At 39.8% G+C, this 19,415-nt stretch overlaps 1 protein-coding gene across 2 annotated transcripts in view; it reads right to left on the bottom strand.

The window, feature by feature from the left end:
- Window positions 1-19,415, bottom strand: part of COL4A2 (collagen type IV alpha 2 chain) — a 142,283-nt gene that overhangs the window by 95,149 nt on the left and 27,719 nt on the right. For both annotated transcript variants that reach the window (XM_071430597.1, XM_071430598.1), the window contains exon 4: window positions 5,643-5,723. In XM_071430597.1, coding sequence (XP_071286698.1) covers window positions 5,643-5,723 — 81 coding nt within the window. The remainder of the gene's footprint in view (window positions 1-5,642; window positions 5,724-19,415) is intronic.

The following is a 19,415-nucleotide window of genomic DNA, read 5'->3' as shown; positions in this document are numbered from 1 at the left end:
CAAGGATAATCATGGTAAAACAAGCCTTAGTGACTACAATGTATTTGAATTTTCAAAACTGTTTTTATAAAATGCTTCACTGAAGCTTTTAAAATAAATTATCTTGGGGTTGTAAGAGAGGTGCTCTTATGGACTGAAGGCTGTTAAAGGATAGGAAGAAAAGAATAGCACCTGATGGTCACATTTCAAAATGAAGACATAACACCATTGGGTCCTCTCAGACACATGCTGTAACTGGTTTTTGCAAAGATTCCAATGTGATCTACAGAAGGGACTGAACTGTGAAACATCTGAGTATCTGTAGATGATACTAATCCCTCTTAGTTGTTAAATATGATGCTGGTGCTGAGGAATGGGGAGATCTGATGATTTCTCATGCTGGAACATCCAGAAGGACCCCACCAAACTGGATGGGTACAGTTCTGGTCTGTCACAGAATGAGAGAGTAAAGGGACTAAGGGCTAGAGTGTCACCTTCAAAAGAGAACCAAAAAAGTGACTCACCCTTTTGGAGAAGAGAAAGCTGAGAGGGAATATAACTGAGATTTACAAAATTAGGGAAACAGTGAGTAACCTAAACACAGACCTACTCTAAATCTCCCAGTACTGGAAACAGGGTGTATTTGAGGAAACCAGAGGGAGCTTTGCTTAGAACAGGTCAGACAGTGATTTATATAGTTTATATCATTTGAATAGTGCCACTGGAGGTTGCAAAGACACACAGCCACGGTAGCTTCAAAAAAGGATTGGAAAAATTCAGGACAAAACACAGATACTGAAGGAATATTTAAATTGGGTTATCTTGGATGCAAGTGAATGGACTGCAGAAAGTTGCCAGAACTCTGTGCTCCCTATAAATAGCATCTCTTATGGTAGTTCGCTTTTGGGAACAGAATAGTGAGCTAGATGAATAATTAAGACGATGCTTCTAATGTTATTATTTTGTGGGAAAAAAAAATTAAATATCAGATTTAATCAGATATATCAGTTTACACCAACAGACTTACATGGAGCTACTGCCATTATACCAGCTTGGAAGCCAGTTAATTATGATATACAAGAATTACACTAACAGTTGATGAAATTATTTTATTGGATTTAAACATTTCCCTAAAATATAATAATGGAGTTGACTTTAGAATATTTGTGTGTTCTATTTTGTTGTTTGTTTTTAATTATGAAGAAACACATCTAAATCTAGCCCATGTGTTAAGACTTAAACTTGTATGGAAAATGTTTGCAAGCAAATATCACATACTATATTTCCCAACTGTGTAGCATCCAAAAGCAGACAGAAGTAATTTTAGGTGTACTGGTAATAGCTTACCCTTGGCCACTGCATCAGTGAAAGCAACAGAACAGCTATCTGTAAAGGACTGCTAGTGAACACTCATGTCAGTCTAGGTTAAAAATAAATGTCTGGGCTTTCCCAAGAAGTGGCCTTTATGGGGGGACACAAAGCTGTCTTATAATTTCAGTTTCCACCATTCCAGCCCCTTGCAAAAACAATGGCTAAATGGCTTGAGCACTGTTAGACGCTTGACTTGGGAAGTACAAAAGAGTGCAATTTCTCACTCTATAGAAAGATCAAAAAGATTTCTACTCACTTCCACTTTCTATAAAGCCTTCTAGGCTGGTGATGAAGTGAGGCTGATTATGAACTTCAATGGATCAAACAGTTGGCCATTGTACTGAATGGAGTTATCATTTCCTACATAAGTGCATTAATGTTTAACAAATTTTAAGGCACATATATTGTTCTCTGAGCAATGCATGGTTTACAAAGAACTATAAATCTCAAGATTTTAGGAGCTGCAATAAAAATCTTGAGGAAAAAGAAAGAAAGAAAACCAGATTTTAAAAAATTCATTTAATCCAGGTTTTCCATTTCATTCCAAACAGAATTTCAATACCTTATCAGTGTTTCCCTTTACTCTTTTCCTTCACACCCAGGCATCTCTGTACTCCTTATATTGTGTTCTCCAAATGCACCTTAGAGAATGGGTGAGTCTCTTGTTGTAGGAGAACAATTTAGGAGAAGTTGCCATAGAAGAAAATGAGAAGATTAATCTGCTCAGGGAGAAAAGTCTGCTGTCTTTCCTCTGCCTTCTCACTCTGTGTCCTCCACTGAGGCTTATACTATGGTTTCTGGTCATGTGGATTTGAACACTCCTCCAGGAGCCTTGATTTGCACTGCAACTCCACTGAGTTTTTGCCCACTGTGAGAAGGGGAGATGGGGCCAAGGCTGGTCCCCAAGCCTGGCTCCTGCAGCCCCAGCTCCAGCCATCTACCTAGATGCAAGGTATGGTTAGATAGACTGGGTATTTGTAACCAGCTAACAGTAAATACAACTGGAACATAACTGGGCTGAAGTGAAAAGAACAAAGACTAAAATGTCATTAAAGACTGGGAAAACCAAAACCAGCTTATAGAAGGACCTTTACTCTTTCTGCTATGAAGATGTGAATACAAAGCAGGACTGGAGGTGGGAACTTCAGGGGGATCATGTATGGCCTGAGAGACATTTCTTTGGAGAAACTTCTCCAAGAAACAACTCAGCATTTGCTGTGAGTTGCTAACACAGTTATTAACAATGTCCTGATTCTCTGCACATTTGGATTTGACCAGCTTTCCTTTTGGGAATGAAGAAGAAAGTGCCATTTGCAGGTGTCCTCACAGCCCTGGGAGCAGCTCAGATAAGAGGCAGGAGGTTGCAGGCTAGATGATGCTTTTGCTTAGCTGCAGCAGCTCCCCCCACCACTACAGTGGGCAGATGATGCTTCTGCTGTTTTGTTTTTCTGTTATCACTGGATTTAAGCTGTGTCTGAGCCCAGTGAAAGCTGCAGGGTCAAGCCCAGCCAAAAGAGAGTAGAGAAAACCTAAAACCAAATACATCTTTCCAGTAGGCCTGCTAGGTGGGTGCACTGATTTGTGCTAGGTTGCCTTTTGCCTCTAGAAACTGCCACTGTGAAGCAGGATTCAGCTTTCCTGTGCCTTTGTGCCTATCCTCACCAGTCCTGAACAAAAGCAGTGTAGACAGTAGCACAGGGCTGCCAGATGCCCTGCACCTGGAGACCTGGCCCAGATCACCAAAGCCAGGATGAATCTGCACACATCTTGATAGTGCCTCTCTGCATCTAGCACAGAGTCCCAGGAGATACCAGTGGGCATATTTTGCAAAAAAATACTTTTTAAAAAACAAAAGTTACTGCATTAAGACAACAAATAAAGCTAAGCCTATTTCCTTAAATGCTGTATCTTAAGACTACAATGACAACAAAAGAAGTAGAGGCATATATAAATGAAGAGCAGGAATTCCTTCACACCTTCACTCCTTTCACACTTCACAATTGTGTTTACCACTTCAATGAATTCACCTCATTCAACAGATGCTGATGTGCATTCAGTAGCAGCAATCCAAAGAAAATGCTTTTAATTTGCCTGGTTTTTGACCTGTCACTAACAGAGGGTGAATTTCCAGAGGATGGCAGGGCTGACAGCTGGCTGCAGACCCTTGCAGTGCTGCTCCTACCTGAGTTGCAGGCAAGTGACAGCTCTGTGGCACCTGGGCTGGAGAGCCACTGCAGAAGCAGGCTCTGCCAGACTGCTTCAGGCACTCTGACAAGTGCAAACACGCAGGACCTCTATTGTGCACGCAATGAGTCACCTCGAACAGAGAACGTGCGCCGTGCCAGATTATACTGAGCTTTTGTGAAAATAAATATTCCCATTGAGGATTAGCATGAGACCAGAAGCTATGCCAAACTTGACTAGACTCTAAAGGCCAATCTTGTTCCTTAAACCAGATGTTTAACAGAGGTTGTGACAGCTGAAGAGATCAGCAGACACAAAATACAGGCAGTGTATGCTAAATCAGAATAAGGTGTATCATTTCAGAGAGGTAAAATACAGAGGGATAAAATATTATTTTTGAAGTGTAAAATTCTGTAAATCCCCTTTTCCAATACTTTTTCACATCTTGTACAATTAACCACAAGCAGTAAAATATAATTTATGTTTTGTAGCATGTCCTTTTTCTCTTTTTGAGCATCTATTTAAAGGCAGGCCAACCTCATTAGTAAGTGGGTTTACTTACTTTCCTGAGGTAAAACTGAGAGTGGTAAGCAAGTACATAAAATCTGCCCTCACTTTCCCAATCTAGATAGGAAGCAACTCACAGGGAGCTTCTTGTCAGTGGCACCTGACTGCTTCTCTACTGTGGTATTTTCACATTTTCAGCTTTTCCAACCTATGCAGTTAGTTTTGTTTAACTACCTCTTTTTTCTTTCATATTTGGCAACTTGAAATTCAAGGTCATTCAGTCAATAAGGAGCATGAAAAACATTTCAAAGTTGGTAGTTTTGCAACAGATATTTTCATCTAGTGATGAAACTAGTGAACTCTAGTGAACTCTAGTGAGCATCATACAGCATCAGTTTTTGATTTTCAGTGGGAAAATCAAAAAAAAGTGGGAAGTGGCAGGAGGCACTCGCCAAACTTCATGTGCTGGATGATGAGGGTAAGGCAGCAACAGCTGGAGGGAGCCCCATGGGAAGCTGTGTCTCAGGGGATGGCTTGTTTGTCCTCAGATCATCAGGTTGCCATTGGGTTATTGTAATGGAAAGCAGATCATGAGCAGCTCATGGTCAGGCCATGGGAGTATAACCATAACAGTCCCCATGGCATGGTGGCCCCAGGATCATCTGACTTCCATGGAGACATCAGGACTTCTGCTGTAAACAGCAATGTTCCTTGCCTCCCACCTACACTGTGACTTTCCTGCCACCTCTCCCTCCACTCAGACATGGAGTCAAGCTTGAGGAATGCAATGGGAATGGGAATGGGAACTGGTGGCTGGCTGTGTGGAGGGAAGGCAGAGGACTGAAAAATCTTATGAGGTTTGTGATAGCAGAACAAGCACATGACCTGCCACCACATCTCTTGCCTGACCTATTCTTAGAGATGGGTGGATGGAAAAGGCTGAGTCACTGTCTCAGCTGCAGAAGACCAAGCTGTACAGAAGGAGCTTGCCAGCCAGGGCTCCAAGCCATACAGGATAGGAGCCCTGCCCTATTTCTCAGTGCTCTTTGTGGCAGGTGGCTAATCCCCTCCACCCCATCTCCTTTCCTCTGCCTCATTCCTCACTAGTTCCTGGAATGAAGAACAGACTGTCAGCCACAACATAATGCCAGGAATTCTAAACAGTTGCCTTTCAGCAGGGATTTCAGGTTTTGCAGGCATGGCTCCTTCTTGCTCTAGTGGAAATCATCTAGAATCACGGAATTATTGAATCATTTAGGTTGGAAAAGATCTCTAAAATCATCAAAAGTCTGTATCCCATGCATGTATGTGGTATCTCTTCATCATTCTGATCTGATCAGCTTGTCATGGCCGTCAGATTCCTTGGCCCTCATCTTTTGAGATAGGTGCCTGCTACATATCATAACAAGGCATTCACAACAAACCATTTCTTCAAATCTGCAAGCCTGTGAGAAAGTAAGATGAAATACCAACAACTTTTTCCTGAAAAAGAATAATGGTTTTAGCACTCTTAGCAGTCTAGTGCAAGTCCACCTATAGCAAAATATATAGCATTGAACTTGTACCATCAAGAACAATTTACAGGAAAAAATGTTACTTACACGGCTTCCTTTTTCAGGGAAACACTGACATCCTCCACTGCAGTCTCTGCCTCCACATGGTCCTGTGTATTTCTTTCCACCCTGCAAACCAGAACACACATAACACAAAAGTTAAAAGATATCAGCTAGAATATCTGAAACAACACAATCAGCTTTGATTAGCAGACCTGCTGGGAACTGCTAAAGCAAAGACCAGGATCAGATCGAGGATTTGCAGCTGAAACCTCTTTAATATATGCTTAGAAACAACCATGAGTGGCTGTCCAGTCCTTGGAGATCAGCATCAAGAAATATAATGTTACTTCATTTATTTCCCTCCACATTTTCAAAACACTGCAGCTTGATGTTGAGCAGTATCTCACGTATCTTTTTGACACATGCAATAGATATCACATCACAGAAGTGCAGCTGCTTGAATTCTTTAGGGACATGGACTAAGTCCTAGGTCACAATGCAGCACATCCTTCTATGCATGCTCCAAATGGCTGCTGTATTTTGAAATATTTATTGGTGGACATAAAGAAAGATGGAGGTATCATGTTCAAAATCATGAGCCAAACTCCTGCTTTCTCCTCTTCTATGGCTACCTATTCTGGAGGAACAAAAAATTTGCTAGCAGTCAACCACTGTGATTTAGAAGTCACTCCCAGCTTAAGTAAATGTCTTCAGTTATATCTCTCCCGCCTGACCACAACCACATTGGCATGGACCACAAATATATGGATCACAAAATATGCACTGCTCCACAGAAATCCTTGGACAGACTTCAATAGGCAGGCAAACTCAGATTATATTCCATGCAAGTGCCTGCACAGAATGTAGCAGCCACAGCCAGTCTTGTTCAGAAACCTGAACAGCAAAGATGCTGTGGTGTGACCTTTATAAATGTAACTTAATGATTAGGAATGTTGTGAAGACCTGCCTGCAGCCCACTGGAACCCCCTGAAAATGACCCAGCAGCCTAGTAAGTAATCTGGGAAAGAAGGAAGGGATTTCTCATCACTATTTCTGAACCTGACTTGGCCCACAGTGAATAATTAATACAGTCAGAAGAAAAAGAGAGAAGGACTAAGTCTAGTGGCTACAGGAAACTCGAATCTCTCATTCAGGGCATTTCACATGCACTGCTCCTCACATGAAACCTCAAGGCAACCCAGCTGTAGGGAGCAGAGTCAGGCTCCATCTCACTTGCTCTCCTCTTGGCTAAAGCAAATGGTGCCTTCACTTTTCTGCCTCCTTCAGAGCTTGAGCTCATCATCTCTTGAAAGGGAGGTGAAGGGGACATAAACAAGGCTCCAAAACAGGATGGGTGCTCTGAACTGCTGTGCTGTTTCATAAATAGACAGTAATGCTGCTATTTCTGCCTCTAGGGCTGACTAAAGGAGCTAAAACAGAGCGGGGACCAAAGCTGCCATGGGGCTCTAAGCAATCCTCTACTCAGCGCCTGAGGTTTTTCAGTCACATTTCTCTGGTATCCATTTCTGCCTTCACACTACCTGAAAACACAGCTCTGGGATTTGGATATCTCCCTGGCAGTCAAATTAATAAAAGGTATGGAGCAGGCACCAAGCACTATCTAAGTCCTGCTTTGGTCATGTTTGTACAGCAGACTCTTAATCTTATGATACACAGAAATACAAAGTTCCCAAAACAAGTTTTTATGCTTGTCATGAGAAGGTTCATGTCTGTATCTAAAGTACTTTTATATACTAAAGCACTTTTGTTTCAGCTTTATATTTAATCCTCATGTTTAATTGAGGAGATAGGGTTTTCATACTGAACAAAGCAGTCCACCAAACTGAAACCATGCCCTGACCTAGGTTAGGTGTTTTATTCAGGAAATTATTTCATGGATGTAGCAGAATTCTGTGTCATGTCATGAGTTCTGATTTATGTTTAAGCTATTGTTTAGAGGAAATATTAAATCAAGATAATTTTATAAACTCCAGCAGTTTGTTCAGGTTGGTCCATTTTTGAGTTAAATAAACCTCACAATTTCCATGGAGTTTATTTCTTATTAACCTATTTGCAGATGAAATGTGCACCTTTTTCTCAGTATCCTTCATTTAATGGAGTTTCCCCCACAGTTACTTCTCTGAAATTGAGTATAGTTCTATTAATTTTTAGGGATGCCATGCAGATGAATGGCCTGTGTGATCATACTCCTCTGGAGGATGTGGGTATACTTTAGGGAGAACTGTGCTATGTAGTGCTGCCATTGGGAACAATCAATTCTGAACTTTTAGAATCTGTTTTTGTCAGAGTTGTAAACAACAGCATATCCCAGCCTAAGAGTAACAGACAGATACAGTAATTTGATCATGTGGGTTCTCAGTTCTGCCTACTGAGAAGAAAATAATGAGAACAATAAGTTTATTTCTTTAAATAGCATAGTGACTCTAAATTTGGTAAACTGTTGTCAAGGAGAAAATAGAAAATGAATCAGAACTATGTTAAGATATTTGTGCACTTGTAAGAAAAAAATGGAGGAGGCTGCTAATGCTTATTTCAAATGGAAGTTCAAGGTCTATTGTTTGTGTACTATCCACCATCCAATATTTTAATTTGCATGCTGTAACAATACCAGCAGCTAATATGGGGACACAATTGTTTTCTTCCACAATTTTAGGAAGCTTTTTTTTTCATTATTTTTTCATTTTGTATCCTTTTATGCACACAGATTCTTCAGATAATGAAAAGAAAAATCTGGAAGATTCTCCAAGGGTAGGGAACATAATGGGAAAGCATTTGAGACCAGCAGTAAGATACCTCATCTTGATTATACTTGGGCTTTCTTTATTACCTGATTTCCACCTCTTCACTTTTCAACTGCTAGTGGAATGACTCTGGGAACTTTTAGTCACATGCAGCATTTTCTACTATCTTCCACTATTACAATATCTACAATATTTATAATTTTTTTAAGGTTGCTGCGCTGTTTGAGCTTACATTACTGGGGATTACAGTCTAAAACAGTATAGTTTACAAGCTTGTTAACATTCAAAAGTAAGTCTGTTAAGGATTCTTGTAGAACTTTGCTAAAAACAACTATACCCGTGGACCCACAACTGAAATGAAGGGAAATCAAATGGACATATATCAGTCAATAATTAGAATGCAAAAACCTGGAAGTTTCAAATTTAGCAATGGACAATGTACTTTGAAGTCCTCAACTATTTGTGTCCTGAGGAAAACAGATTTCTGGGAACATAACACTAATGGTGATAACCATATGTGGTTGTTTTGAACTGAGCAGGAGCCTTTTTGGTCAGTGGCAAGAACAGTCACATCTAGGACATGCTTCATCCCATCCTTACACTGGAATTTAAAACTGATGGACTGCGTTTCTCCCAGAAAGGTCCTACTGCTTCCTCTCAACCACAAAGGTGGGTGGAGGTAGCTTCCACAGAGAGATCCACCCCCTGTGGAAAGTGTAAGGATGGGGAAATGGATCTCCTGACTAGCTCAGTATGCAGTTAAATGAAGATGAGTGTACCAGAACGATATTCTAAGATTTGTGTAATCTGGAAGAACTGGCCTTCAAGTATGAAGGTGTCTGCTGAGAAGCCCTTCAGCTGCAAGTCTTTGTCATGTTTTGGATGATGTATAATCACACTAATCTCCAAGAAGTCCAGAGTTTAGCCAGAGTCTAGAAATGGGGTTTATAGGATCTAATTTAAGATTTATGCAATATAGGCACAACATCCAGCTGCTGTTTTAGATCACCCAGAGACTCTCATCAGATCTATTTCAGATACCACAACTAAATCTCATCATAGGAGGGTAAGGGGATTAGAGATGTAGCATAGGGTAACTGGCTGAGATCTGTCTACAGAGCAGATGTCCAGCTGACACGAGATGAATCCTGTGCTAAGTGCCCAAGTCTCACTCTCACATGAAGCTACATATCCTTTGATGGGAACACTGAGTGCGAAGAACTTTATTTAAGAGCAGACATATGTGCAAACACAAAATGAGCTATGCCCTTGCACTGGTGTGCAACCTCTCTGTGCATAAGGTGAGGTGCTGCTTAATTAGAATTAGGCTGGAGAATCAAGAGTAAAGTATGGCAATTCTGTCCAGAAATGTGTAACATTAATGTTCCCAATGAGACCCACAGGGTCAAAATGCAGGCCTTGGAGGCAACGCTGTCTCATTCAGCCAACTGTAATGGTAATACCATATTAGAGAAAATATTGCCTAGGTAATAGTGTCAGAAAAAGTAACTTTTGAGTGTAAAAAATATGGGACCAATGAGGGAAAAGAAATTAAGAGTAGGTTGTTTATCTGGGAGGAGTACAGGCAGGGAAATAGTAGTGCAGGGGTGGGAAAAACTTGGGGGAAAAAAAAAAAAAGGTGAAGAGGGCATCAAATTAGGTGAAGAATGAAAGTGGTGAGGATATACTAAGAGCAAGGGCCGGGACATCTGCAGGCAGCAGTGATGTTGACTTGTGAGCACAAGCCCACTGGGGGCCCCCATGGGGAGAGACCACAGGTCTCTTGACCAGGTATGTCCCTGTGGGAAGGTGGGGTAAGAAGGGATAAGCTTGTAAGGAAGGATAGACTTACTCCTGAATGCCAACTGCAGGAGCAGAGGCAGTGGAATTCCAACTTAATAGCCCTTTTGTGTAATTTATCAGATTTTTTACAGTGATTTTGTACAAATTATAATAACAAGAAGATATAGAATTGTAATTCACTGTTTCTTGCAGTGATGTGGTTGTGAATAATTACTAATAACAACAGTGATAAGTTGCTTTGCCAAATAAAGAAATGCTAAGTTTTTAGAGGTGTTTTCTTTAATCAGCAAATCTTAAGTTACATCTAACACCGCTCAGGTCACACTGTTCAAAGCTAAGCATCTCCAGAGCTGGCTTACCCAGCCACTGGGCTGGGATGAATATATTCATCATGTTCAAGGAACATGAACACTGCTCAAACAAAAGCAAGAGAAAACATGTAAGTAAGTGCCACCTATGTTTGTAAAGCTTGCATATTTGCCTAGTGTAAATATTTCTCATTTTTATGTATAGCAAGCATACAATGTGTGTGTCCCAACACAAAATTTTTTCTGTCCTCTTGCTTTCTCATATTTTTTTTATCTCCAAACAATATTATTTCTCTATTTACACATCTTCAGCCAAAAAAAGACAACTTAAATGCAGTTTCTTTCAGCCAAGCTCTTAAAAAACACAGAAATACATATGCACTTTTCTTTAAACTTTTCCACATGTTAATGATTTATTTGTTGCTAATCTTGGCCACATTTGGATAGCTGTCATTTCTGCGTGCCCATTCAAGTACCTCCACTTCAAGGGCTGGTATTCTAACAAAGAACAAAAGCAACCAGAGACAGACCTCAAAGTACAGTTCTATGAGTACAGAAAGACCAGGAAATATAAGCCATTTCCTTACATACAGCTCAAAAAATAATTACGGAAATTATAATGAAAATATTGCAACTTGCAATCAAAGACTCCATACACCGACATCTTCTTTGATAACGTTTTGTACATTGTAGTTGTGCATTAACCTCTGTGCTGACGAGCCCCATTCTGTTCACCCAAGTTTCACCAAGGCATGTTTTAGAAGTTTGAGGAGCTTGCAGAAGCACTGAGCTAGGACTGAGGTGCTGACACACTGAGTGCCCCTGCAGTGCGGCAATGCACAGCACACTGGAGCAGCACATTCAGATGCTTCCAGTGAGGCTTCAGCCTGGAAGTCCCGAGGGAATTCCTGGCATGCCTGAGAGTCAGCCTCTGTGTCAGTGCCAGGGAGACCAGACCAGGCCACACCTCCAGTACGAACCTCTGCTTTCACATTTGACCTTCAGCTGTTGATACCGACATTAATTTCAAATTTGGTTTATATAGCCCTGACTTAGAAACATTATTTTTTTGCTTCCTTCAAAAGAAAGAAGAAAAAATAAAGTAGGAGTATGACAGAATACTCCTGCTGCTGATCATCACCAGACAGAGAAGAACTTCATCGGATTCAAATGTGACAGCACAGTTGTCTTTGCTCAAACCAAACATTTTACTCCTTTAAGAGCTGAAAACATTTGTTGCCTGTTACAAAACTTATTTCTCTAGAAATATGTATAAACAACCACTCAAAACGAATATTGAGAATGCTGTCAGTGGAGAAGGCCTGGATTGCCCAGGAACAGGCCTGGTCTCTCCTCAGAGCTACAATGTCAAAGTTGCAATCAGCCATCGGAAACCGCCTGCTAACAGTCCCGCTAGTGCATGGCACAGTAAGACCACTGTGAAGACCTTAATTGTCCAGGGAAAGGGAGAGATAATTGGCACAGGCAGAGAGGAAGGAAAAGATGTGGGTGTGGATCCTCTCTCCAACTGTTCTGAGAATTATTTCACTAAGAACTAATTCTTTCTTTCATATTTGAATGAGAGCCAGAACCTTTTCCAGACTGGATACATGGCAACTAGAATAATTTAGTGTGTGACCTCAAAATCTTATGAATGTTTACACTTCCTACCAAAAGTAGGGGGAGCCATGTATTTACATATCCTTCAATGAAAAAACTCTGGAGGAGGAAATTGGTCCCAGGAAGAACACAAAAAGATACTTTCCACCATCTGTATGAAGAGAGCTGGTCTTGTATTTACATATCCTTCAATGAAAAAACTCTGGAGGAGGAAATTGGTCCCAGGAAGAACACAAAAAGATACTTTCCACCATCTGTATGAAGAGAGCTGGTCTCCTAACCACTGCCTAATGGGGTCCTCCCAATGCAATGAGAAGAGCTGTACTTGTGGCAATCAATTATTTATTATAAACTGGTGTGAAGTTTCAAATGCCCTCTCCCTCTCAGGTGGTGTATCAAGAAAACTGGGAAGCAGGATGCCAAGAAAGCAAGCGGCTTGCTTCAGCTCTGAGTCCTGATAGGCGTGGGAATGGCAACAAAGGAGAAGTAACCAAAAGCACTACTCCTCCCAGGGTCTGGGATGCCTTTGTTTGATGTCTGGGGTGAGGAAAGGAAGGGCAAGAATTTAAAGTCTCCAATGCTGAGAAGACCCTAAGAGACAGAAACTGGTCTTCACAAGGGTGTCTCAGCAAGTATGTTGAAACCAGAGATGCGAAGCATGAATTCTGCATCTCAGAAATGAAGCTATAAAAGACTTTCCTCTTATGGACTTGCTTGTTACTCTTGATTATATGAACCTCCTGGCATGCAGCCTTGATTTGAAGGCTGCATAGTTTCATTTCAAAGTGAAACTTCACAGCTCCACATGTTCACTTTATTTGAGGTACTATTTACTGTCCCCCTTCAGATTATAAAGTTCTCTTGTTGCCATCTGGAGACACTGCCTTGGAACAATGGCAGAAGCCAGATATGATACAGTGTGAACTTATCCATCACATTTCCATAAAACCATTTCTAATTTTGTGGCTTTCATCCAAACACATATTTACCCAGAAAACCAGATGAAATCCAGAAAGAGCAGCTGTGATATAGTAGGCATTAAAAAAAAAAGGGTCTTTAAGAGGCCAGGCAAAGAGAAATGCTTAAAAGCTGCTTACATATAAAGCACAGATATTTGAATAACTCTCCAGGGGTCTTGCCTAGTTGTCCAACATGAGTTTGTTTGCGAATGGCACATTTTGAAGCAAGCAGCATATGTTGTGACACGGTTTTCTGTCAAGAAGTGTGAGAATGGAAGTCTCATATTTTACAGGTAATGAAGTTTAATTCAGCCATATTTTTCCTTTTTTTTTCTGTCACAAGGTGATTAGACATTATGCTACAAAAGAGGAATATAAGATAGGAGAACCCAGTTAAAACATTTTAAAATTACAAACAATTTAAAAAGTCACCTCTATAGAAAAATATAGTACTCCTGCTTATTTTTGAAGAATCTTTAATGCCATTGGAAAGGAATCCTAAAAAGCTGCCCCAGGTCTCTGCATGAAAGTGCTCCAGCTTTCAGAAGCTAATGAAGGAGGGATAAGATGCAAAAGGCTTTTTCTGGAACAAAATTGCATCCAGAAAAGGAAGAAAAATATCATCTGACTTCTCTATTTAAGCCTGCCTAAAGAAATGACAAATTTTGTCTTAGTCATCAGCTGAGGCTTGAATATATGGTAGCAGGAGACAGGTGATACTGCAGGAAAATGCAGTATCTTTGAAGAGTGTGCAACCATGGTTAAAAATGTCTTTTACATCTTACAAAGGGGCAAATAGTAAGCTGCCATGAAGTGATACCTATGGCCCACAATTATTACAAAAGGAGAATAAAAGTGTTGCTCTGTTTTACCAAGGCCAGAATTGGGTTTGCCTGCAGAAAAAAATACCCCACAGGTATGAGCCTAGTAAGATTTTGAAGCTGAAAATGTATTAATAAAGGTAAGCAAAGATACCTACATTAATTATTACTATTAGTTAAGGCAAGCCCATTGGCTTCCTTGATTATAATGAGAACTCAGACACCTCCTGAATATGTAGATGCCTAAATTTAGGGGACTTCATGTGATCTGGTTCTTTGTTCAAATAGGATTTTTTAGCTAAATTTGAGAGAAAGGTACAGGATGCAGCAGTAACTACTGTAAAATTTACCTTACCATATTGGTAAGATAAAATTTGGTATCCTATTAAACTTGACCCCATCTTTGCAAAGCCATACTTTTGGAGATGTGTATTCTTTCACTATCATCTTTTCTTATGAGACAGCAGACTCTCATCTAACACGCAAGATGACATTCCTCATCTAAAAGGATGGTGGCCTTAGACTAAAATGTCTCTCTGAGACATCTTAACATGAGTCCTTGTTCTCAACACCCCACCCCTAGGAATTAAATGCATCTCCACAGAAGCTACTTAGGTCATTTAAAAACCAGTATTACAGAAGTCAGAAGTGTTTTCTAGTTATCAGCAATGCAAAAAGTTCTTTGACTTAATTCTGTGATTTTATTGTGACTTGCCAAAGTAGACGTAATCACTTGTTAGGGACACTGAAAAGCACAGATTGTTTCTCTTTTAATTTTTAATTTTTATTCTAGTATTTTATTTATGCAAACCACTGTGCATTTTGTATTTGATCTGCCCAGAGCTTATGCAAGGTGCAAGTTAGTGAACAGTGTGATCTTGATATGTGCAGTTACACTGGAATATTTTCCATAAAGGAATGATGTTAAAGCCTATCAACTCCTAATCTGAATTTGGCTTTTGTGCAATATCTTATATGACTAGAATAAAACCTCCTTTCCCATCCCTAAGAACAGAAAGACATTTGTTCACATACTAGTAGCATAATAATGAACCACAGCATTCACTCATTAGAGTAGCAATTCTATATTTAACTACTTCTGGTTTCCGAAGTCTAGTCATTTTCAGTTTTGGAAAGACATCCAAATAATGATATCATTTGCTTGAAACAATAGAAAGTCTGGATACTAGTCTATATATGGAGATTTTTTTTTAGTCTATTTATAAACCACGCCAGTTATTTGACCTGTCTAGTTTACTCACCTACGTAAATTGGCAGACTCAGGAAACTTAAGAACATATTATTCTTTGTGACTGGTAAGCCTTAAAGGTTGCTAATTATACTTTAGATAGGCAACCAGTATTTCTGAGAACTCATCTGTGCCTATTACACTAAGAACAAATCAGCCAGCCAATGTAGGAAAGATTTTCTTACTTTTGAACCAGCAGCAGTGCAATGGCATTACTCTGCTCGTGGGGAGGGGACTGACAGAAACCAGCTGTACAGCTGTTCACATGGCTGCAGCATCTGGACTTTCTTCAGTGCACTGCAATTGTGCCAGGGCTTCCCAAAATGTGAGCATAACCACTGAGATTTTATTCCTGTTTCATGTTGTCTGTAATAACTTAAAAACATTTGATTGTGTCTGAACTGCTTTTATCAAATGAATTTGTTAACTTTGTTTTGCTCTGATAACTGTTTACAGACATGGTTCTGTTTACAGTCATGGTTCAGACATGGTTCAGACATGCTGATCTGGTTCTGAAGTGAATACTTAAGAGATCTTGGGAGTTCTTTTTTCCCTTGGGAGGGATGAAGTTGGCGATGGTTTTCAATGGCATTTTAAAATCTTCTTGTGCCTGCAGAATCAGATATAATAAAGAAAGCAAGAAAGCTGAATTTAAATTCTTCCTGCAGAATTATATAAATCACAATTAGAAATATCTACCAAGAAGTGGAAGTATGGAATTATCCCTGACAGCATGATTTGGAAGGAATGGATTTGCACAGGTTTATCAGTGATGGCACAGATTGGCTGACACTGCATTTATCAAACCTGTTGATGGGTAAGTCCAGTCCAGTATAACCTTTACAGCCCTGGCTCAATTTTCAGAGTTGGCTGTTAGACAAATGACTGTAGTGGAAATATTAAATGTGGAAATTTGCTATGCAATTTTTCAGAACTGCTTCATGGGACTGGACTGGTATTTCCTTAAAAGTAAGAAGAATGGGTAAGAGATTTGCAAACTGGAAAAAGAATTGCATTTGATGATAAAAGTGTTTACTGCTAACTGCTTGGTCAGATGCTTCACCTACCATTTCCTTTCTATTTCAGTCAAGAAAAAGCCCATGAGAACTAGCTTTCTTACTGACCCATTTTACTTTCCACTTTTGATTGCAAAACTTAACCTCTTCCCTGAGCCTTACTGGAGCCTCTGCTCCAAGGTGATCTGTGTTGCTGCTGGTAAAAGCCTTGGATACAGGTTTAGCAAATAAAGAAGCTACAGTAGAGGATCTGACATATCAGGGCTATATACAGACATCTGTGGAAGTTTTCCTATTTGCAATGAGGTTAAGAAAAGGTAATCTAACAGAAGAAAGTATTCAGAATGAAAAGACCAATGCGCCTCTTGTGGATATAAAATCTGGTAGTCAACTACCATTGATAATCTCTTTTCTCACCTATATACTTTTGATTTCATTAAATGTCTTAAAACATTTGTTCATAAAACTCACATGATATCTTTCTTTCTTCTGCCAAAGAGCTCCTTTAGTTACTTACCTAGTTAGGGGTCAAAATCTATATCTCAATATAATGTGTTTGTATCTGTAGATTACAAAATCAGAAACCTGGAATGGCTGAATTGTTACCCTGAATCCTAAAAAATAAATTACAGTTTATTCTTTGGCTATTTCTTCATCCTGCCTATCTGTTTCCACATAATTTTAATGGGAAGAGTGGCAAGGTTTGTTTGTTTTATTGGGTTTTTTTGGGGTTTTTTTTGGAAGGGGGGAATAGGGGAGGTTTCACTTTCTTCCAAATATCCCCTTGACTATACAAGAACATTACCACAGCCATACTATGAAACATTGGCTCAGGATATGGTAATGTGGAAATTGCATTTATTTACTCAATGAAGAAAAGGGTTCATCTTTCCCACATTACCACTGACTTGTGACTTAAAGCATGCTCTGGTTCAGTTTGGCAGCTAAGCTGATTTCTGCAATGTTGCAGAACTGGGTTAAATGCACTTTCCCAGAGTTTGATGAGTCACTGGTTCAGCTTGGTCTAGGACCCAGATCTTCCTGCTTTCCGGTCCACTTCCCTGCCCAACAGACAAACACTGTCTGCATTGCTGCAATTGTTGCTCAGCCTCCACACCAAAAATGCTCTTATCATAGTACAAACAACTAACATACTGAGATTATAAACAACCAAATATCGAGCTCTCAACTGACTTAAGGGATGTCATTTGGCTTCTCTTTCACATCCCTTTTCATGACATGCTTGTTATTTTGCAAACAGATCTACAAAATTCAGAAATGCTCATGTCTTGGCAGTAAAAAGTAGAAAATAGACAAGAAAAAAGTAAGTAATGCATTTATAGCTCACTGAATGCAGTGATATGATCTTGACTCATGATATGAGCTTCACTCTTAGAAGAGGTGGAACAAATCCCAGAGTGCTCATCAAGCTCAAAGGTTTTAGAAACTGGTAACTGATGCTTTATTCAGAACATGTTTCTGTATGGGCTGTACACATCACCTAACCCAGGAAGAATAGCCTTGAATTTGAAATCCAGAGGCAACCAGAAGACTGGATGCATCTATACAGCTTTGCTATAAGCAGCTTTCTGTGAAACTCCTCATAGGTGATGCCAGCTCAACATAATGATATTGAGAAAGAATGCCCAAAGACTAAGGATGGATCTTAGAAAAACTTTATCAGCAATGGTGTGGAAATAACCTGGGGCTGCAATGTTCATGTTCAATAAAACAACAACCATGAATCTAAGCTCTATGTCTTTGCTTGCCTCCTTGGAACCTCACAGATTGTATCTCACGCCTCTGTTCAGAACAGATCTTCAGATTAAAGATCAGTAATGAGACTGTTGGTCTCTTGAGTAGGTACCATCTTATTATGGCACTGGTTTGGCTTCTCTAAGATCTGAAACACCAAAACCCAGTGGCTTTCCTCTGACATAAGATGCAAGACTCTGCTAAACTTCAAATCAAGTAGAGGAAAACAGTTCTCCCCATGGAGATTAAGGAATCAAACCTCTAGTGAATCATTACCATACATATGGCTCAACCACTATAAAGACTGTTCTCCAGGGACCCTTTGCTCTACCACAAAAACCACAGCTTCACTTTCAGGCATCAGAAGGTAAAGAAAAATCACATATTTGTCTTGTCTTTCTTTTCTGTGATCATGGAGAAGTCAGTATCTACACTATATTTTGTAAGCAGAATAGATCTCAAACACATTAAGCTTCTAGAAGGACTCTACTACATATTCCCTCCTGGAAGAATCAATCTTTCACCATGTACTTTTATAAACTCAATGCTTCACCTGCTGAAAGCCTGGCAAAACAGTTTCATTGCTACCTCTTCACTAGATCCTTCCTTCTGTGTTCTGTTTTTCCAACGTCTAAGAAATTATTCCAGTTGATTTTTGAAAGGCAGGTCTTCTTCATGAAAAGGCAACAGTACTGACACATGCTGGATCAGTACTGAGGTCCTGAGTCTGGTCACACTCTGTCAGCAACATCTATTGTTCACAGAGATGAATCTCACCAAGCATGCATTTGAGGGGCTAAATTCTGTTTGGTGCCTGCAAGCTGCATAACTAGAACTTCATTTCTCCATCTAACAAGCTGAGCAATAATCCACAAAAAATTCCCATTCTCTGTTTATACTACTTAACTTGTAGTCTTCCCTTTTGTATCTTGAAAGGTAAGAAGAGGGTTTCTCTAGTCACCAGACACTGGGATCTGTTTTACTGAATTGGAAAGCTGGTAAAACAAGTCTTGGGGGCAGTTACTACAAACCCTCCAAACCTTATCCATTTTATTTCCTTAGTGTGTACTTACACACACACAAGTGTAATTAATTTTCCATCTGTGAAATATAATAACTTTTCTTCTGGTTTCTTGTCTTTTCTGTTTTTCCTGATGAATTGGTTTCCACTCAGCCAAAAGCTTCTCAGTAGCAGGAGATCCCAGATAAGTTGCTAACTTGGTTTCAGTTTTATTGATGCTACTCAAGTACAATCTTTTAGCACAGTTGGACCATTTCTCTACTGTTCTCAGGGTGCTACACCATTCACACAGTGTCCATTAATGAACATTTATTCTGCCACTCTGATAATTCAAGCGTAATATTTCAGTTTCCCTGGACCTTTGTGACTGCTGCCCATTACCTTCCTTAATCATTGACACACTCTTTCCTTCTCTCTGTACAACACTTAGGTCACCAGATCATTTGGTCAACTCCCTAAAGTAGGTTACAGTCACACTAACATTAAGCCTTATTTTGTGGCATT

The sequence above is a fragment of the Agelaius tricolor genome, unplaced genomic scaffold (genome assembly GCF_023055355.1).
Source record: "Agelaius tricolor isolate 1412-34295 unplaced genomic scaffold, bAgeTri1.0.p SCAF_7, whole genome shotgun sequence".
In the NCBI taxonomy this organism is placed as follows: domain Eukaryota; kingdom Metazoa; phylum Chordata; class Aves; order Passeriformes; family Icteridae; genus Agelaius; species Agelaius tricolor.
This window is presented reverse-complemented; position numbering and strand designations above follow the sequence as displayed.